General features: G+C 47.0%; 3 protein-coding genes across 3 annotated transcripts; 1 reads left to right on the top strand and 2 right to left on the bottom strand.

Moving 5' to 3' along the window:
- Positions 1–821: 821 nt before the first annotated feature.
- LOC119165075 (Na(+)/citrate cotransporter) lies at positions 822–9,116 on the top strand. The gene is made up of 3 exons (XM_037417267.2): positions 822–980; positions 5,872–6,009; positions 8,855–9,116. The coding sequence occupies exons 1-3, from the start codon at positions 828–830 to the stop codon at positions 8,996–8,998; spliced, it is 435 nt and encodes a 144-aa protein (XP_037273164.2). The 5' UTR covers positions 822–827; the 3' UTR covers positions 8,999–9,116.
- Positions 9,117–12,255: 3,139 nt separating this feature from the next.
- Positions 12,256–13,764, bottom strand: LOC142768294 (copine-4-like). The gene has a single exon (XM_075870254.1). It carries the CDS (start codon positions 13,762–13,764, stop codon positions 12,256–12,258), a length of 1,509 nt encoding a protein of 502 aa, XP_075726369.1.
- A 2,463-nt stretch (positions 13,765–16,227) lies between these two features.
- LOC119165644 (PI-actitoxin-Aeq3b) lies at positions 16,228–20,006 on the bottom strand. Its single transcript, XM_037417750.2, has 3 exons — positions 19,899–20,006; positions 16,951–17,169; positions 16,228–16,338 (listed from the first exon to the last, which is right to left on the bottom strand). The coding sequence occupies exons 1-3, from the start codon at positions 19,942–19,944 to the stop codon at positions 16,334–16,336; spliced, it is 270 nt and encodes an 89-aa protein (XP_037273647.2). The 5' UTR covers positions 19,945–20,006; the 3' UTR covers positions 16,228–16,333.
- Positions 20,007–22,132: the final 2,126 nt, after the last annotated feature.

The following is a 22,132-nucleotide window of genomic DNA, read 5'->3' as shown; positions in this document are numbered from 1 at the left end:
GCAGCCAAGTGACCCCCGAAACCTTGGTCCTGCTGCTCTCCCTGTCATTGTTCTCACTTCCTGCTGAACCGGGCACATCGTTGACAGCTCCGGTGCTGCCCTGGACGGCAGCCAGGACACGCTTTCCCTGGAGCTGCATGGCGCTCACCGCCTGCGGGCAGGTGCACGTTGCCTTGTTCCAGGTCAGCACTCCACAAGTCTTCATTGACAAAGTGCACTGCGCGAACACTCATACGGTCATTGCTACTTTGACAAAGAGGTTATGCCGTCTTGTATAGTTGAGGAACCAACTTGCTAGTTGTTTTTGAAGACGCGAAGCTGTTCGAAATGTAACGAGATTCAGATTGACTTTAGTGATATACCAGCAGTTTGCCTGATAAAAAAAGCCCAGAAGAAGCAAACGTACGGAGTGAACATAATTAACGTGGACACCATACGTTGGAGCTTTGATGGAAAAGTCTGGGAGGGGGGATAATTTTTTTATTGTAATGTCTAGGTAAGTGGTCATTTCTGAATGTCAAGGTAATGTAAGGGAACCGAGGGGATTAGCTTGTAAACCAGCCGGCGGTAGCTACAAGTACAAGCTCTTATTGCTAATGCCTGGGTTTACTAATTCTGCGGTACATTTTTCGCATAATATTCCCTCAGGAATAAGATTGCAACGATCATTACAGTTTAAGGGCAGCGCTACAATTCCAATGCTACTCAGTGAAAAGCGGAATATCAAAACATTATGGATATGCATACGTTGACATTGAAACTACTTTGCTTTTGCTGCATTGCATGTAACTCCGACTACCCTGTGGGCACGTCGTCAGCGTTCAGGCATGAACGACGTGCTGGTCTCGTGGGTGAAGTACATTTCCGGGAAGACGTCGCAGGGCTTCCTCCCCCTGCTTGGAATCCTCTCCATGCTTACGGCCGAGCTGACCAGCAAGGACAAGGGCGTCTCCTTCCTCTTGCCCACACTGGACGCAATCGTAAGAATCGCTACGCCCTGGAAAAAAAAAGAGCGATTAAAAAGGGTGTCGTTTAGTTTTTTAACAAGAATCGTCATCTGGCTTGCGTGCGATTTCCTTCTTGAAAACTCGGTGCTGGGCTACTTTCGTATCAACAGTGCTATGTCACGAATGTCGTTCGTGACCTGAAACAGCCGGGTGCGCGGCGACAATGCGAGGGAAGGAACGCCAGATAGATGCCGATAGTCGCTGCGAAACGACAAAGACACCCTTTTTACTCGACTATTTCTTTAAGAGTAGCGCGATAACTTCACTGCACGACACGCCGTAATTTAGTTTAAAGAACCAGTGCCTCCTTACTCTTAAATGATCCGCGACACGAAGCTCTTCCGCTACTCAGCGAAGCTGAGCGGAACATTCTTCCGAGAATTACTACCGCGTGCTGTCAATAGGACCTTTAAGCAAGCTACGGATATACGGTACGCAAACATTGTCAGGCAGTACGATATACCGCTCTTCCTTTCCAGTGACGGTGCGTTCACTGGACGACAGGTTTCTCGTTCACCATGCGTAGGCTGAGAGTCCACAACGAGGCGTGACAACGCCGCCATAATTTTTGAAAACGCTCTTGCTTTGTTGGGATGCCATCAATAAAGAATGGTCAATGACCGGGAAGCGAGGAGCGGTACGGTAATATCGTATCGTATATCTGTAATTTTCTAAACGACCCTAATGAGGTACCAGTAACTTCTTGTCTCAAAAGCGGCGTTATCGTTCTTCGCGCTAAGTTCCTTATTTTCCCGAGGCGAGTAGTTCATGTATTTGAGCATGAAAATAAGTGTTGTCAGTTTTTCTCTCAATATAGCAATACCTCTGTCTTAAGATGTTTACGCATTGTTACCTGAGAGATGTTTTTGCGTTTTGTTCGTTTTTTTCTTCAAATCTTGCCTGTGGTATATCTCGATTGGCTTCTTCAGTTATGTTAGTTGAAACAAAGAGCTTACCTAATGGAAAGACGCATTAAACGGCTGATTTAACATTGACCCACTACCACTAATTATTTATTTATTTAGGTGCGGCTGTTTAGCAGTGCTTAAGTTATATGCGAACTCAAAATATCAACTACTACTTGCGCAACATTTTTGAGACAACGGACGAAACAGACATGAATAGGCGCTGGCTCGTGTCTGTTTCGTTCGTTGTCCAAAAACGTTTGCGCGAGTAGTAGCTGATCATGGAGTACCAACTGAGCTCGAACCCATACCTTCGAAATATAGGGTCGCGGACGTCTACCATCAATTATTTCAGTACGTCTACTTTGAGGTAATATACTGCCAATAACCGACATCATTAAAAATAAAGATAATCAGGCTGTAGAAGTCGGTATTCTTAGCCGAATTACTGGAAGAACACCTCCAGTCAGTGATGCCTTAGAGCGGCTGTCGGCAACCATTCGGTGTGGAGGACCCTGAGTTGTATGATCTACACTGTGGGGGTCGAACGAATAATAAAAGGTTGGTGGAATGAGGTGAATCTATAACAATGCACAAAACAGGAATAGAAATCAGGCTTATTTTCAGCACGCATGTCACAAGGATGAAATTCACTAACAGGGTATAGGCAACCAGCACACTTGAGGTCAAAAGTGCCATGTCAGCCTCCACATGAGACGTGACAAGGAGAGCGGTCGTTGCTCCGACTTCGCGCTGTCGGCCACGTATCACTGCTCTGCGGACCGCACGCCGACAGGTGCTTTAGATAACAAATTTCGTACGAAAAGCAAGCACCGAGGCCAAAGCGTGCATACAGGCGTTGTCACTGGTGATGTTTATTTGAAATGTAGTAGTAATGACATTAAAAAAAAACCTAGATCATAACTGAAAAAAAAAGTACAGGCGCATTGTTCCCTCCGGGCGTTTCGGGGCTTTACGGCACAATTCGTGCCCCGCCGCGGTGGTCTAGTGGCTAAGGTACTCGGCTGCTGACCAGCAAGTCGCGGGATCAAATCTCGGCAGTGGCGACTGCATTTTCGATGGACGCGAAAACGCTATAGGCCCATGTGCCCAGATTTGGGTGCACGTTAATGAAGGTGGTGGTAAAAATTTCTGGAGTCCTCCACTGCAGCGTCTTTCATAATAATATGGTGGTTTCGGGCCGTTAAACCCCACATATCAGTCAATCAATCGGTACAATTCGTGGCGCCAGATGTTCGTTCACGTGACATACGGATAAGACAAGCTCTCGATTGGGCTGATATACGAAAGGTATCTGTTGCGAATGGTCGCAACAGATACCTCTATGAACCAGCGATGAAAATTCGGGCCTTGCACTTTCCAACCAGTGTCATCAATTGACCTCTTGCAGTTCTTATATTGGGTCCGTGCCATGGCATCTTCACCTTCCTTAGAGTTTCGGCTAGGTGTAGGCTTATTATAGAAATGTGGGAGCCGGTGTCCACAAGAGCCGTCACTTGGTGGCCGTCAATGTGAACGACGAGGTGAGTGCTGATAACGTCGGTTACGTCGGCAGTTGTCTCATTCGTCGAATTAGTCGTTGCTGTCGTCTTCTTCGGCATCGGTGGTTTCGAGTTGTCATTGAAGTCGCGCGAACTATGAAGTCACATTAACGGTCTGCTTCGTCTCACATGACTGTATTCCGTGTGCGATGAACTAATTTTACTTCGTTTCCTGCATTTGTGACGGCGCAAGCGGAGATGGTAGCGTGAAGTCAAAATGCACGAAATCCTGATAGGCTTACTCCCATATTCACAAACGCTCCTCGACTTGATCTTCACCATTCACTTGACAGAGTTGAGCACTGCGCCACAGCTCGGCTCAAAAATGACGCTGCGCTACTGAAGAATTGCAGCAAGTTATCGTTGATATGTAGTGACTTGCCGTGCCTAGAGACCGCGCTCCCATCGGGTTTCTCAAGTGAAGGTGAAGCGCTGAGCGAAGGGACGTTCTTGAATACGGGGGTTAATGGTTAGTTCTTACATTCCATGTGTTTTCTGAAGAAGTAAGTGGCGAGGAGAAGGGAGCGCTTGTAGCAAGAGTAGTCAAGATGACGACGAAGCTACTGTCTCGCCTTTGAACTCGGTGTGGTTTAGTGACCTTTTAAAGTAAGCGAAAGGGGTCAGACAAAAAAAAAACGCCAGGCCTGCGCGGTAGGCGCAGCGCAGTCACAGCGAAAGCTAGAAGTGCGGCCTTTCAGAGCATTTTCAAAACACCCATTGGGTAACTACTGCGAGAACACTTGGTTGGTACCCACAAGAGCACTATTAAAAGACAGCAACATTTGGGTGGTAGGCCAGCATTTGCAAATTTTCGTCATTCTTCTGATAAGCGTGGTATCCGCTAAACACTTGCAAGAAATTTTGTGCCAATTGTCCATGCAGTGGCTGACGACGATGAGGAATTCTGGCTGAAGTGGGTGTGCGCCACAGTTGATAAGGGAACAGGAACAAGCTTTTACAATCGTTTGTAGCATTGGACGGCCCACTCGTTACGCTATTCGCATTTCGACGAATGTTTTTTTTTTGTCGCTGTTTTAAAAAGCTTTATAAGTCGTAATAACGCGATTGTTTTCCCGAGATCGTGCCAGTCTAAGGTAAGTTTGACAACAAGTCACAAGCACCGGTGTAGATCAGTGGTTGAATATAGGGCTGGCACCCAGCGGACTCGGGTTCAAGCCCCACAGTGCCATTGGTGCAAGGTCATGCCTGCCTAAGGCAAGTTTGACAACAAGTCGCAATCACCAGTGTAGATCAGTGGTTGAATACTGGACTGGCACCCAGTGGACCCGGGTTCAAGCCCCACTGTGTCATTGGTGCAAGGTTTTTTTCTAATTTCGCGCAATTTTGTTATGGACACAGGTGGCGGCGGCGGACAACAACTGCACGTGACCCGAAAAGTGATCTAAGAACCGCTTTCGCTGTAAAACTCGTCAGCAAGGTTAAACACCCTGTATCCTTCGAATTACGTGTGCGGTGCGTCGCAAATTTACGAACTGCGCAACAGTACACCTGCCCACTTTCTGTATGCGCACGAGACTCGTCGGGATGGTGTTGGCCAGCGTCGCTCAAGTGAAGTCACAAGCTCGAGTCACAAGCTCAAGAAGCGTCACTGTGCGTGTGTACGCGCGTGCAGATCCCGGTGCTTTATATGTCACGCAGTGATGTTTCGTGCAGTAAATTTTCCCTTTGCGGGGACTTCCCACGTGAAAATTTGAGTTAAAGGGAAAAAGGGAATCTTCGTGATACTGCAGTGAATTTCCGAAATGTTTATATTCTTCTATTATGACCGATAATTAGCGGTCACAGTGTGCCTTCATCTGCTGTATTCGGTTCTGACGCATGCACCACGCAAGCATAGCCTTTGAGATTTGTTTCTGAAATTTACGCAGAGCAATTTCTAGTTTACTAGAGGTGCTAGACTTGAAGCTCACAATGTGCACACAAGATTGAAGCTCATAATGTGCAGTGTACTAACAACATATGAATTAATAAAGTCATGCTTTCGTTGTGCAGCAGTGGAGGGGCTAGTCATGATTTCATAAGTCACCAGTACGTGAGAAACGTGTAGTTATAGTATGTGTGTGCGTAGGTGAGGGCAGCAATTAGTACTTTTGTGCTGGGAATTTCGTCAGCGTTTGCAGGGAAAATTCTCCAAAATAGGGAAGTTTCATGTATCTGAATGGGAAATCTCCGGCGCACTAGGGAACACCGCTGTATATGCGCAGTCTTAATTGACCCCATATAAACTGCTAACATGTCCATATAGTGCTGATCTATAATACTAACGCTCATGACTTGTCACGCTATGTTTGGACGCGCTTCAAGAAAGCTTCGAAGTGCGTTCTCAAAGCGTGCTTATCGCGTGCTTATCGATAACCGCGATGCCGTACCGCTTAGATCCGTGCCCAGAAGGTGAACCCGTTGACGCTGATGCTGCCCGCGACCCGGCTGTCCTCGGCCACCTTCTCCATCTCAACGTCGTCGCAGAATAACGCTTTGCTCAGAGACTGCGGTGGGCTCTCAGCTCTCGACATGGTGAGTAGTTACGAAATATTACGAAGTGCAATAAGTTTGAGCGCTGGGCTAGATTGTGACTCTTCAATAGTGATTAGTCATTGAGTGTGCGAAAACATTGTTGATTGTTAATTCTTTTCTGTGTAGCTCGGGGGTGCATGGGCGCATATAGTAGATTTTTTCTAAATTAAATTCAGTTACGAGTGCGCCGAACATCTTTCCTTCTTGTCTCCGTCCTTGTCTCCTTTGTCTTCGTCTAAAGTGCGCTACTTCACCCACACGGTATAGTGATGAGTTGCAGCAATGCTATTATTGTAATAACAATATCTGGGTGTTTCGTCACAAAACCACCACATGAGTATCGGAGACTGCCTTAGTGGAGCGCCCTTACCATTTCGGTCACCTGGTATTCTTTTAACATGCACCCACATAATTAGCACACGAACATTCAGAATTTTCGCCTCCATCGAAACATTCGGCACACGTGGGGTGGAGATTTGATCCTGTCACCTTTGGGTCAGCACTCATGCTCCACAACCACCAGACCACCGGGATGGTCAAGTAGTTATGGAATAGTCCCTGCTTGTAGTAGTGTACTTGTACTCCACTTTACCGCGTCCATTACGAGCTCGGTTCACGGTGTTTTGTGCATCAGCGCAGTGAAACCAAGTTTTTTGTCTGCATGGTCAATTTTATAACGTGAATGCAATGCAGCAAAGTGGGGCTGGGGGGCGAAAACAGTTCGCTACACCGCATTGTGTGGGCTTAGTTAGAAAAAGTCGGAGACGAAAGTTAACGAAGCTTAGCAATAAAAGCAATCAAGTTGCTGCCAATAATAAACGTATTAGACGTATAATATTCTTTTGTATTCCAGTGTCCACATGAATAGGCATGAAATACCAGCCAATTCTGATTAAGCTAGCCATCGCTTTTCCCCAAAATCTTACTTTCTTAAGAGCAAGAAGTTGACCAGTTGAAGCACAGTGTGCTAGTATGTTTAGTCCACACATGAGGACGCTGCTATACAAAGGGTTAAACGTTTCAAGTGTAGGGCAGCGTGATGAATGGTGAGGGCAAGATAAATAATAAGCATCCCGACTAAACCAGCAGTTCGGACGGCACCTGCGCGCCACGCCCTGTGTTAATCTTTTGGCATCAATTGAATTTTCTTGACTACATGCAGCTCTTTTTGGTTGTGAGCTAACATGCTTCACAATCATAAGGCCGAAGGGCGAAAATTAGTCACAGCGCCCCCCCCTAACACGTCAATGTGTCAGTCCTCGTCCCTATTAGCTGAATGTATGGGGCCGATATTGCGCATCCTTTTTTAGGTGATTGGGGGGAGGGGGGGGCGGACACCTGCCGCCCTCGCGTGCACGCTCACGTTCACAACCGCATCTCACTGCTGTTTTTATTATTCATTCCATGCCTCTTAATTTCCCGCTAATTGCAGCTCGTGTTAGCAAGGCTTGGAAAACCAACAACATAAGTGGTATTCATAGCTAAGGAACTTGCGCAACAAAAACGTGGACGAGAAAAGGGACAGACACCAACATTTGTAGCGCAAGCTCTAGCTCTGAATCAGTGCCAACTCTTCCAACTTTCAATACTCTGAAATGTAATATTGCTGCAATACCATTTGTTACATTTTTTTCTATTTTCCTTTTGTCCTCGTGAAGGCAAAGATTAAAATCTTCTTCAGCGGCTGCATATCTTCCCTAAAGGCGCTAGCTGTTTCACATATGCTATGCTTGGGGCTAAAAGTGCGCCACTATAAATGGGTACGCCGGCAGCCTTTCTTCGCATTACGTTTCCTCTCATTATTTAGTCGAGTTTCACCTCTGTAGTACACAGCGGTTAGGATACTTCCATGCTTACCCAATAGTGGCAGCTTTGCCCCTGTCACGGCGGTCGCATTTCCATGGGAACAAAAGGCTTTGGTCCTTGTGCGGTACGATGTCAGTGCACGTAACAGCGTGCCCCCTATTTATAAAGTGGTTTTGGCACGTGAGACCTAATATGTTATTTTTAAGCCGAGGGCCCTCAGTATACGTGTCTTAGCAGTGATAAGCCAACTACACGCGACATGTAGATGAAGTATCTTGGTGAGCCTTAACAATGTATATGGGCCCAGACTTAGGTTATTTTCAAGCCGAGGGCCTTAAGCATACGTGTCTTAGCAGTGATAAGCCTACTTCACATGACATCTAGACGAAGTATCTTAGTAAGTCTTAACTATGAATAGGGGCCCACACTTATGTAGAGTTTTTTGTTGGGCTAGTGGGTGCTTGTTTTACGGAACGAATAATGCACAAACGAGACGAGTTCAATAAGAAGCCTGGACGAACGCCTGCAAACAACTGATTTTATTCGCAGGAAAGGGGAATACATACAGGCCCTGATGTCGACAGCGCTAATCACATTGTGTTTTTCAAAGCAATACATGTTGGACGTGATGACGTATGTTCGGCAATAGAGGAAATATGATCAATGACACGTGGTGTATAAGGCCAATGTTACATGAAAATGAAGCATAAATAGCATGGCGATTGCAGCAACAAAATCTTCCGACATAAAACCATTAACTTTGGCCTTATACAACACGTGTCATTGATGATATTTCCTTTTTTTTTTGTCAAAGATACGCCATCACATACCAATTTTATCGGTTTTAGGAACACCATATGATCAGTGCCGTCGAAATGAGGGCTTGTACATACTTCCTTTTCCTGCGAATAAAATCGGGCTGTTTGCAGACGTTCGTTCATGTGTTTTTTCTTGTGTTCGTCTGGTTTAAGCCTCATTCCTTCCGTGAAACCCAGACTTTATAATCTGCATAAATGAATGAATCCCACCGTCCTTCCAGATTACCATAGGAGGTCAGCTGCACGTGGTGTTCGCTGCCCTGGAACTTCTCAGCGTCCTGACTGTCGGCGACGCCATGTTCAACCTCGATTCCTTTCCCTACTGGGCACTTCCTAATGCAACCCGAACCACTTCGAAGATGTGATGAACTAACGCATCCAGTGGCTTTGCGGCTTTGCGAATTTCTTTGAGTTAGTCGGCTGGACAATGATGATGGCTTGAACGTTTTTTAACAAGTTGCACTGTATGATTTTTTTTAAATTCGTGGACCAGTTTTTCTATGAAGAAGCTGAAGATATATAGCACAAATAAGACATAGAGAATGTCAGACTGTGTACAGTTTTTTTTTTTGGCTTCTGATGCAGCGCCATCTTTTTGTCCTCGTCTTTCATACACTAAATCAATCGAAATAGCGTGAGGTGCTATTTAATGGCATTTGGGCTTAGGCGGCCTTGCGAGTGCACGTCGTCTTGCCTCGCTCAAGACCTTTCACCCTTCAATGTTGTAAAACTCAACGTAGGTTAACTTTTATTACCGCTGCTACTCTGCACGTTGCCACTGTTACGTTAAGTATACATAGGTGTTTGTCTCGATGCCATCGACATTTTGCCTCATTTGCATTGTTCGCATAAAATAATATACTAACCACATCTTGTCAAGGACATGAGCTCGAAGTCCAGCACTCCTTAAAAAAATTGAGGGGCTGTTCCACGCACTGTAGGTCTGTTAGGTCATTCCGTGCTGCAATAATTACGTAATCTTGCGGTTCACTATAGGGTCGCGGACGTGGGTTCAATTTATGGCCGTGGTGACCCGAGTCCAAACCACAGAATATTAAAACCTAACAAACACCATTGCGCTATTGATATGTGGGTATGTGCTACAAGTGAGGTCATTCCGTGCTGCAATAATTACGTAATCTTGCGGTTTACTATAGGGTCGCGGACGTGGGTTCAATTTATGGCCGTGGTGACCCGAGTCCTAACCACAGCATATTAAAACGTAACAAACACCATTGCGCTTTTGATATGTGGGTATGTGCTACAAGTGATTGACACTTCGTATGTACCCAGGAACGGCGAAAACACACACGAATAATTTCAACGCGTGAACGTTAAATAAGCTTACATCAGCAACATTTGCACAATGAATGCAAAGAATAAATTTAAGGGTCCCAGCAGGCATCAAACTAAAGCATTCTGCACGGCAATCAAGTATACCACAGAGCCACGCCAGGTCTAATAACTACTTTTTAACTAGATCCTAATGTTCGTGAAGCGCCAATTGCGGTTCCAGTAACTGGCTATCAAATTTTATAAACAATGCGTATACGTACTTCTACAATACAGCCGTCACGTTGAATTAACGTGAATTGTAGTTAGGTACCATCCATTGAACTTTATTTATGTAGCAGTGTCCAGGGCTACCATCCTCGCAGCACCAACACTTCATTATCCCATCTGGTGTTGCTAATACTCGTGTTCCTGTTGGCACCATTGCGCAAGTGCTAACAACTATTTATACAAACATATGCAATTCTTCAGCATATGTCGGTACTAGCAACATTTGTACATATAATTAGCGTGATTTCATAACGTGTCTTTCAATAAAAAATTAGAACACAGTCACTGTCCCTCAGCACGCTTCGCAAAACGTTTATTCCCAAGGTACGTAGAATCTGCAGAACTTTTTCTTCTCTGTGTTTCCTTTGCGCTACATCTGCAAAAGCGACCGGTTGCGTTCCACATCGGAGGATTGACGGAAGTCGCATGGCATGGTCGGTGACGTTGCAAGCACACCGGGTTGCCAAGAAGCACTTGAGCATGCACCTGTGAGATTGGCATCGCAGCAAGGTGCGCGAAAACGTAAGCAGCCTTCAATACAGACCCACCCATCGCTCATCGGGAATGCGATTGCGGTGGACCACTGTTGTGCGCTGCGCAACTTGAACGCAACTCGCACCTACTTGAGAAGAGGAACACGACATTGCAGTTGCGTACCTTGCTCACTACTCAATTGCTCCTCGCTAAATGACGCCCAGTCGCTGAGTGGCAATGACCAACGAGCCGGTGGTTAAAGCAAGGCGGAAGTTTATAAAAAATGAAATACGGGAAGAAAAAAAAAAGAGTAAGAAAGGTGAATGCTCACTATTACCACAGTTACACCCTGTGTGAAATCAGCTGATGCGCGTTTCCCGTGTTTTATCTCTTAAAATTTTCTGAGATGTGATGTGGTTTTGTGAGGATACCCGCACCTTTTATGGCCATAACAATAACTTTATACTGACCGTTTCATTGTGCCGCAAACACTTCATCCACGGAAGAGGCAATTACACAGCTGCACAGGTGTTCTTAGAAGAATCTCTCAACAATAACGGCCACTTGCTTTTACGTGGCGCAACCATGTATTGATAGGTGGAGTATGTGCAGACATGTGCGTCAGTTGGTCTTCGTCATGGCTATGGAACAGTGCTGGCAAACAAGAACAAATATGCCAACAACGCCGGCGGTGCTTGTGTCTGGTGCCGTCGGTGTCTCTCTCTTCGTCCATGCCCTTGTTTTCCGCTATCTTGTTATACAGCTGGTGTTACCTTTTCGTAGATGCAATTTTAGTTCTTGAAATCAATTCACCTTGGCCAAGTCGTGTTCCGATGACATGACGATCAAGCCTCAATATATCAATTTGGTGACCAATATTGTCGTATTTCCGTTATTTGGATCGACAGCCAACAGCTCATTTGCCGTTGTCGTCTTTACGTCATCCCTACCACGTCTGTTTCTTGGCATCACTTGTGCGTCATACCAAATTAACATTAGGCGTAGAACAAGTTCTCAAGGATTTCTTGCTCTTGGGAATTCCTGACCTATAATGGTGTAATGCACAGTCAGCCAAAACATTAACTATTGTGCACAGCGGCCACATTTTGCTATCAGCGCCGTATTTTGGAACGAAGTTAAAAAATTGCTTTGTGGACATGTGCTTCGTGGGCATACACTAATCCCCAGTTTTTTTTTTAAGATTTCAGTCGTACGGTGAAAGTACACACACAAAAAAAATCTGCCACTCATGCACAACAGCTGAAAAATTGGCCGATTGTTTGTGGTCGTTTTAAGTTAACCTCGGCGGATATAGTTAAAACACATCAATTTCAATAGCGTGATTACGATTTATCTCATATCGTCGCACATTACACGACATATATTATGCTGCGCACTCTTTCAACGGCTGCGGAAATACTTGTGTTATTCCACGCTACCACAATATCGAACAATCAATCGTAAATTTTTATAACGCAATGTTTACATATTCTCCCCATGCTCCCACGGGCAGGTAACCAAACAGCATGTCGGAACAGCGCACCTCGAAGCAATACACACTCGATGCATTTCCCGCTTGCTCGTATCACTGGACACCGAGTGAGGGCTCGACGTCGTGGAGTGCCAGAAACTGCATCACCTGCTCCGGTACGGCAACGAGCGCCTCTCGCGGCAGCAGGTGCATACGGTCGCGGTACGGCGCGACTTCAACCACGTGCACGCACTCGCGTAGACCCGCCTGACGGCGTGAGAGCAGGTCTCTGCGGAGTGCGCGGCTGCAGCCTTCCTCGCCTATGACCAGAAGCACGACGGACACGGCGCAGGCGGACGCCTTCGACAAGCAGTCCAGCGTGCTGAGCCCGTAGTCGAGCCTGCCATCGGTGAGTACCAGTACCACGTAATAGTGGGCCGGTTGCGCCAGCTGGGCCACGTACGTCAGGGACGGACCAAGCTCCGATGGTTCCGAAGAGAACAGGCGTTCCAGGCTTTGCGCGTACGCCTCCAATACGCCTTGCACACCGTTGACCCGAGGCTCGCCCTTGCCGGAAAGAAAAATGTATGGCTGACTCATCAAACCAGCCGAAGTGCGTGCACCGAACGCCAAGGCCGGCAGGAGCTGGTCCTCATCGAACTGCTGCACCACCTCATCGAACGCGAAGATGACCGACTCATACTCGCGTCGCATGTCGCTTCCGGGCCTCAGGTCACCGTTGGAGGAGCTCAGGTCGATGATGAAGGCGAAGTGAAGCGAGAAGTCGCCATGCAGGTAGTCTATGAGCGTCCAGGGAAACTGGCGACACCGCTCGACGAGCAGCGATGGTCGCTCGTCATCGACCGAATTGGGCTCGAGGCCCGCGGCCGCCACTTCAGGCGCCTCGAGCGGAAGCATGGTGCCGACTTCCACTTCGTCCAGTAGGACGGTCGCCTCCCCGACGAAGGTTCGCTCTCCCGTCAGATTGACGTCATAGCATCGGGCTTTGAGTACGCCGCCCGGAAAGCGGTCCGAGTTGATCACCTGAGGTTTCCAGCGCGGCGTCCGATTTCGCGAGACGACCTCGGTGACGAGGACCGCGTTGCCGTCCTGCGCGCAGAGCTCGAGCATGGGATCGCTCGAACGGAACAGCTTCTTGACCGGAAGCGAGCGGGCAGAAAATTCGAGAGCGACGAAGCCTCCCGGCTGGCTGACGGCACGTGGCATCACCGTGATGCTTCCGGGTACCTTGGCTCCCTTGCGGTCCACCAGAGTTCGAATGTAGGGAGTGTCCAGATAGACGAGCATGTCGACCGCGCCGCACACAGCGCGGCCGAGCGGCTCGCTCGCTTTGGTGATGCGGTTCACGCTGAATAGTTCGAAGAGGAGCAGGTGCGTCTCGCCGAACCGGTACGAGGTGGCGAAGACGGCCGCACAGTCCTTGCCTGGTTTGGTGCGGTCCAACTCGCGGAACGCGGCTCGGTCAGGGCCGTCACTCACCGAGTAGACGGCGAACGTGTCCAACCACGAGCCCGTGTTGCTGCGTCGGTCGCGCACGCCCTCCCAGGTGACTTCGAGGCGGATATCGAGCGCTTCGCTCGACGTCGACGCCTCGAACGCCATTTTGCTTGCTTCCGCCTCGTTCCTTGGCTGCTACCCACAACGGGGCACCGGCCATGAATATGATGGTGCTTCTGAGATGATTGGCACCTATGCGCTTAGGGGGATCGGCCAAGATCCTGGTGATTCATGTAGACCAGGTGTCACTAACTCAGTTTAGGCGAAAAGCCGCAGTCACAGAATGCAGCCCCGCAAAGGGCCGGGTCGAGAAAGAAGGTAAGAGGGTAGGCAGGGAGGGGGGGGGGGGTGAGTCGTACATATACCATTCACGTACACAAACGATACCATGCAATAGAAACCCTTTCCCGCATATCAAATACGGGTGACTGCTGAAGATTTCAGGCTAAAATTACATCCAACGACATGTCGATACCATTCTCCAAAATGAGTTAAATCTAGACTCCGATTCTGGCATGCTGCTTTTTTTTGTCAGTTACACTTTAACACATGGTGACTTTATTGGGCTGCCTTACGAAAACAACGCTTTAAACCAGATATGCCTGAGTAGCTCACGCTCATGCTTTTCATGAAAATAAAAATAAATGTGGGGTGAAGACAGCAATGTCCAGGTCGCGGGCCACTTGTTTGAGGTCACTGATATATTTTACGAATGGGTCCAAGTGCGGCCATATTGTGCTGTTAACATTTGTGTCTTGCAGCTTTAACAAATAAACTAAAAATATTATGGTAGACATATTCACACGAAAACGGCAGGATTGGTACATATGATGTTTCATAACCCCGCGGCGCTGGCCACTTTCCTGTCGGGAATGCTATGCCACACTGATAACGCGCGCGCCGTTCGCGACCACGAACTACCGGAACCGTGGGGATAGCGCGAGGAAAGTACTCGAAGTAGATGACGATTTATTGTTGTGTAGCAGAGACACTCTTGTCAATTTTTTAGAGTGAATAACCACATATGGTGTAGCCAAGATAAATACCCATACAAAGTAAACCCTTGCCGCCAGAAAAAAAAATATGAGTGAACAGAAAAGAGGAGTGGATAGGAAAAATTGAAAGTAACAGAAGATTAACACGTGAGAACATATAGACAAAAAATGCAACTGCCCATTTTCCCTTGTTTGGTCAGCACAAGGGTGTCGTTTATGCGAAGCAACAGACGAAGAGGCACGTTGCCTTTTCCGGGGGCCCTCAAAGGTGCTAGCTACCAGCATCGGTTCAATCCCCAGAGTCTCTCTTTTTCCCTGGCCCCACCGTGGTTGTCTAGTGGCTAAGGTTCTCGGCTGCTAACCCGCAGGTCGCGGGTCGAATCCCGGCTGCGGCGGCTGCATTTCTGATGGAGGCGGAAATGTTGTAGGCCCGTGTGCTCAGATTTGGGTGCACGTCAAAAAACCCCAGGTGGTCGAAATTCCGGGAGCCCTCCACTATAGCGTCTCTCATAATCATATGGCGGTTTAGGGACGTTAAACCCCACATATCCATCTCTTTTCCCTGACACAGCTAAGCAACGCATGGCGAGGCGTCGGCGGGGGTCCTAGCTCGGGTCCATGATGGCACTACTGACCACATTTCTATCGAATAAGACGTCCCTGCAGAGGCATGATCTTTTGAGAACTTACAAATGTTTTCGTATCGACGATGTAGGGGTGATGTCACCCCTGTAAGGTCGTTTGCGCGCGCGCGGTAGGCCACATTTAGGTTCAACAGCCACCGAGCTGGAGGTGGCGCTGCGGTCGAGCGGAATTGTCATCAACATTATGGTAGTAGTGGAAGTCCCAGAAACGCCACCCAGCGGCGAGGCTGGGTAATAATGATAACTGTTAGGGGTTAACGTCTCGAAACCACCATATGATGATGAGAGACGCCGAAGTGGAGAGCTCCGGAAATTTTGACCCCCTGGTGTTCACTAACAAGCACAAGTATTTTCGCCTCCACCGGAAATGGGGCCGCCACAGCTGGGACTCGATCTCGCGACCTGCAGGTCAGCAGCCGAATGCCTTAGCCACCAGACCACCGTGGCAAGTGACGACGCAAGGTGGCAGCGCATAAAATATTGGAGAGTATCTTTGACATTGTGGCGACGACCGTGATTGGCGTCTACCACGGTGGGTCCGCAGGAGCCGGCAACCGCGGGTCGGCTCTCGTGGACCCATCGTGTTGCGTCGTATCTCAGAGACGCCGCGTCCGTAGTACCTTTGTTACGAGTGACGTTCGTTTCACCTTGTTGTTGTTTGTTTGAGTGTAGTATTGGTAATGTTGTACAAAGTTGTTCAGCGTGTCTCTAGCGACGTGTTCGATTCGGCCGGCGATATTGTCGTTTGTAAAAGTAGTTGAGCGAATGTACACGAAGTTTGGTTCGACCACTTCTGCTGCGTCCATGCGTTCCGAGGCCGGCGTTTCCTTTCGAGATCCCAAAACGTATAAAACATAGCCCCATCATGTTCACAACACCATGTTTCTTGAGTGAAAAATCTAATCGACCATGAACATGTATGACAGCCATTTAACATCGCAGAGCCAGTTTATTTCGGCAAGGGTGCACGTTGATACTTCTTGGGTGTATGCACCTGTCCAAGCCGCTTTCTGCTGCGAACGTCATTCAGATAACTCAACCTGCCAAGAAAAAAGAACCACATGGAGTTCTATATCGCAACAGTAAAGAAGGAAAAGAACACAAATAGCAGCAAGAACAATGATAAGTTACAAAAATACACGCAATGATTTCGGTTTAATGATATGCAAATGCTTCTCGAAATTATTAGAAAAGGTTCTTCAGCAGCCACTCGTTGTGTTAAAAGTATTTCATACTCTGAAAGTGATTTTGTACCTGTGAGGTTGAAAATTTACCTCTGCAGTAGAACAGGACATTCTAAAGGAAGCTCGCGTTTTTTATTAGTCTAGCACGTGCACCGCCGTAAAATGCAGACACACCATGTATATTTAGAGTACGCCTACCTTTCTGTAAGAACATTCGCACGCTTAAGGATCAATCTTGTTCTGAAGCAGTAATCATCGCCTATATAGCTTGTGCGCCTTTCTTTCTGCCATGCTGCGTGCCCAGTCCGTGTATATCAAGAAATGAATGCGCATTGTAGTCGTTACGTGCATTATTTTACGGAAATATACCACGCGATAGTTGGTCGAGAAAGAAGTCAAGCAAGACAACCAACGATTAATTCTTGGGAAGGTTAAACTTTTTCGGTTGAACGTTTACGATTCACTCACGGAGGCAGGCGATCTCGCACTCTCTCATGGTTTCGTATCGGTTCTGGTTGCCGCCGCAGCCTCCGTAGATGAACTGCTTGCATTCGCCGGCAGTCACGTCGAAATACCAGCGAACGAAGGAAGCTTTGCACAGACCGGTTACAGGTGCCGGTCGGCAGCCCGCTTGGAAGTCCACGCCATGGTACCAGTCCTTGACGTCCACCTGTGCCGAGGCCATTGCTGTGAAAGACGTAACGAAAGCGAAACCGTTGAGTACAGTACATGAGGACAGGTTCTGCCAGACGCTAACTTGCAGCTAAGCTTTATGTAAACGACCACTAAAAAGGGGAGTGGGAGCGCATGCGTCGTAACAAACTGAACTCGCATAAAAACACTGAAAAGTTTCTGATATGTTAATGCCTTGCGAAATCGCGTAGTCCTTAGTCCGTACGGCAGTGATAACGTGCCACGATTCGAAAACATTTCTGCGTAGCTAGTAGCTAGATGGCACACAAACGAATATAAGCAGGGTGAGCAATATAGATCTTGCATACTGAAACAGCCACGTGCCGACCACCAGGGTAACACTATTGAGGCACTTACCGTACAAACAATTGGTGGTATACTAGAACACGTTAGTACAGATCATGGCGCTCGTATACCGTGCACTGAGTCATCTTTGTCACTGTCTTGCTTCTCCGTGTTCTCCACATTGAGTTACAGATCAGCTTGCCTAATTCAAAATCCCGCTTAATGTGATAAAATCTGTCACAATCACAAATAAACTTTTATCGCCAAAATAAAACTTGAAAAAAAAAATTCTTGATCCAGCACGTTACGTTAGGATTGCACACAGTTCGCATAGTTGGTATGAATTGACGATATACAAAAAGGAATACAAGACGGAGGTATAAGGACGACACAAACGACATTGGTGTTGCGCTGACTTTTTTCTTGCGTTCACATTTACATGCTTACAGCATTTCATCAAGAACATGACGTCAGCAGGAGCTCGCTCGGAAATCGGTGCGTTTCACCGCAAGCATTATGAGGACTCATTTCCCCGAGTTTAGCCTTTCTTGCCCACTACGCATGATAAGTGGAACTCATTCTAGTGGTCCTTGGTTGAAGTTGAGAATTTGGGACATGTCCCCGTGGATAACAGACATAAAGATAAAATAGCGAAACTCTGTTAAGCATTCAACATTTCACTGCATTTAATCTTGTAAATGATTTAGCCTATTCACGCTAATTTACGCGATGAAAAAAGCAATGCGATCTACTAAAGCATGTTAATGAAAACTGACAAAACGTGGTGGTGTTGACCGGGGAACCCTGGTGCACCGTTTCGTCCAATCATCGTAGCGCCTGGGCACGGACCAATGCGATTTTTAGAAGATGCTAGAAGTCCTCCTTGTATAGTGACGTGCGAATCATATTTTAAAAAATTTGAATAACAATTACTACAGGCAAACACTATGATCTAAGCCTGCAGTACGTGTAAGCCAACGCACAGGACGTTTTATGGCACTGTAATTAAATTCTTTTTATCTTAATGGTCCTAGCGCGCTGTACGACGCGGACATGCAGATGTCACTCCAAGAAAAAAAAAAAGAAAACAGAAAAGATGAAAAAACGTCAAGGAGGAATGTGTCGAACAATGAGCATCACTTCCGCATCGTGTTTGACAGGTATTTTGACGCAACTGCTCGACCACTGATTTAATTTTGCAATAAGTTACAACGTGAAAATAAGTGAAAGCTCCGCATCTCGAACTATGGCGCGCTTGCCACTGATCTGTGCAAGAGTCGGGCTAAGTACTTCCAGTTGAAACAGTAGGTACTTTTCACTAGTTAATGTAAGTGTGCGTGCATTAAGTAAGGTTCATCATTCGTATACTTGATATCCTACGTTTGTCTAGCCAGTCTTGTCAGAATGTTTCCTAAAACTTGGCACAGAGTCCAACCTTTCAACCCAAACCTAGCGACACGAATATGTGTCTGTAAGGAGAAGTCACCAATTCTAAATACGTGAAAGGTGTTGTCGTCACGGAAATGAGCCAATGCGATTAACAGAGCATCTGCACAATTCTTTTCATGGGTGCGACAGCGACGGCAATAGGTGTAGCTTACGTTGCCAATACTAAACTTGTAGTCGACTACAGTCCCTGGTATTGCAACGCTGACGGAAGCGCATCCGGACAGAAACATCGTCGCGATGGTGAACAATAACGAAACCCCCCCGTACAGTCTTTTATATATACACTACATGGAACTCTGGCGCTAGTGTAGAAAGGAGCTGCACCGTACGGCGCTTCAGCCAACATGGAAATGATGGGTATAGTGCACGAATGTATACAAACTTCGTACTTTCTGCTCCAATTGGCTTTACATGGCTTCAAGCTGCTTCGTCATGAGACGATCATCAGCAAATGTTCAACAGTTGCACCTCACCACATTAGCCTTTTAGACTCACCAATTCAAAGCATCCCGCGAAGTTCCCAACGTTTCACCCTTTTATTTGAAACAAGCCCGAAACGCAACAATAAACAAAGCCACAAGTGTGTTTGAAGCCCGCGAGCACGAAGACTAAGCCAATCTGTGTACTACGCATCATTCATATGGTTACTGAACGATCGCAGCGCCAGAGTCCCCTGTATTGATTGGTATGTGGAATTTAACGTCCCAAAACGACCATATGATTGTGAGACACGCCGTAATGAAGGGCTCCGGAAATTTCCACCACCTGGGGTTCTTTAACGTGCACCCAAATCTAAGCACACGGGCTTACAGAATTTCCGTCTCCATTGGAAATGCAGCCGCTGCAGCCGGGATCTGATCCCGTGACCTGCGGGTCAGCAGCCGAGTACCTTAGCCACTAGACCACCGCGGCGCGGCAGAGTCCCCTCTACATAATTTTATGAAACTTTGTAGGCCTTTTCAAGCTGATGAATCGTCGAACCGGCTTACCAGAAAAGACGATGGTCAGAAGGCAAAAAATCATGGCAGCATTCATTCTTAAATGCGTTCGGCTCACTTGAAACAAGCTCCCACAACAACGTCGCCTGACGTATAGACATCGACGACACCTGAAAAGCTTTTATACACCAAGAAAACGTGAGAGCGGTGGAACTCAACGCAGCTGCGACTCACGGACTGCCGATAATGCACGCGTGGGTCAATGATCCGGATTGAGGCCGGTAACAAACTGCAAAAGCTGATGGGAATGGGGTATCTGACTAGGAAGGAAAGATAAGCGATTCGCAGCTTTAGGTTGAACAGGTGCGTGACCGCAAATAAGTAAGGGTGAATGCGAAGCGTTAACTCGTATTTGGATAATACACTTTCACAAAAATACAATGGTAGTCAGGTACCTGACGCTTTCCCTGCAGAGAAACGCTACGTCGAGGCGGAAATGCTCTACTGCTGCTAAATTCTCACGGAAAGACATATTTACACAACTTCTCAATTAGCTTTTTTTTAATTTCTTGAGATATTTCACGTTTACGGGGGAAAGTTGCGAGATGCCACATAACGTTTCATGTAAATTTTAAATAGATAGGCAGAAAATTGCACGCAGCGCACAGATATTCGGCTTCTAAATTTAGCACTCCGATTCAGGAGATGTCAGAAGTGGGCAAGCACTGAAGGCAACCGCTCTGCTACGTTAGATCAGGACTTCCCGAGGGTATAATAATTGACGAACACTGAATTAAGGCGGCCCGCGGCAGTACTGTGTCGTGGGAAGCAGCAAGTCGTCTCATTTGTGACAGCGGATCACCTTAATTACGTCTGAACGGCCACAGTGGTAAGACGGTAAGTTGGGCCAGTTGGTTCTCTTTTGCTCCTTCCCTGTCCAGTATTTTTTCTGGTGTTGCGCTGCAAGTAAGTTCACGATGGCCACAGTGGTCTGTGTATTGCCTGCTATATGCATATGGTGCGGGCTGGGGATTTTTTTTTCCAACCTCACAATAAAGAATATAGTGGTTATGGTAATCCACTGCTAACCCGAAGGTCACAGGATTAACCTGATTTCTGTAGCACATACCCCATTACAATTGGTGTTGCCACGGCGGCGAACGAGAAAGCCTCGACTTATAACATCTCCGCGTTATTTGAAGGTCGCAGGTTCAGATCCTGCCAGCGGCAAGTTACTTTTTCATCCACTTTCCTTTCTTCTAGATCATTTACATACAATTACATCTGATAACATCCCCTTCACTTTCTCTCGCATTATTGTCTGTTAGTTCTCGTTAATGTTGTGTCAAAGAAAGACTAGCCCTTGATTTACCCTTTCTTCCGCTGTCGAAATAATTTGTTTTCTCGCGCGCCACCCTGTAATACGAACATGCAAAAATCAAAGCCTTGCTGCACGCAGGTTTCGGTACTCAGAACCGACGCGATTGAAGGTGTGATGCCGCGGTGTGAGACCACGCGCAAGTGATGAATGAAGATGAAGAGCCTGCAAAAATTAAATCTAAAAGGCTATGCAGTGATTCAATCACACCCTAGTTTTTATACGGGCGATGTTTGTATCAAACACATGGTTAAACAGATGGATACACGGATTTCAGAAGTTTTAGATGTCAAGCCACGATGTGACTGTGAGCGTAGAGGGGAACTTTCAGTATGACGTGAGGGTATGTCCCGTAAATAAGTAGCTTTAATATATGAGCATGCAGAGAGGCAATCGCGAAGCCTTCCGAACATTGCGACGCGATCTGCGCCTCGCGTTACAGCTTTCGTGGATGAAAAACAAAGCAAGAAACGGGTGTGGCAATATTATAAAGAAATTAACGCGCACGCACAAAACATCATTTGGGGGAAAACGCACTTGTAACCCTACCGTCGAGTTTCCAATCGAAGTGGATTACATCGCACTGTGTAGACGCTGGGAGCCGCAGCTGTTAAGTTACTGGTACTGTTCAGCCATACCATTGTTTAAGATCTGTGATTACCCAAGTTCGAACATTTGGGGCAAATGATCAAAGTATATGTTTTGTCTTTTCTTGAATACAGGCGTAGCTCCGTTGATGACGATGGTGGGTTTTGGCGCAAGGAAATAGGCGACCAATGAACGCCACATATTTTCACTTAGCTTTATGATTGATTGATTTGCGGGGTTTAACGTCACAAAACCACCATTTGATTATGAGAGACGCCGTAGTGGAGGGCTCCGGAAATTTTGACCACCTGGGGTTCTT

Source organism: Rhipicephalus microplus, chromosome 8 (genome assembly GCF_043290135.1).
Source record: "Rhipicephalus microplus isolate Deutch F79 chromosome 8, USDA_Rmic, whole genome shotgun sequence".
Classification (NCBI taxonomy): domain Eukaryota; kingdom Metazoa; phylum Arthropoda; class Arachnida; order Ixodida; family Ixodidae; genus Rhipicephalus; species Rhipicephalus microplus.
This window is presented reverse-complemented; position numbering and strand designations above follow the sequence as displayed.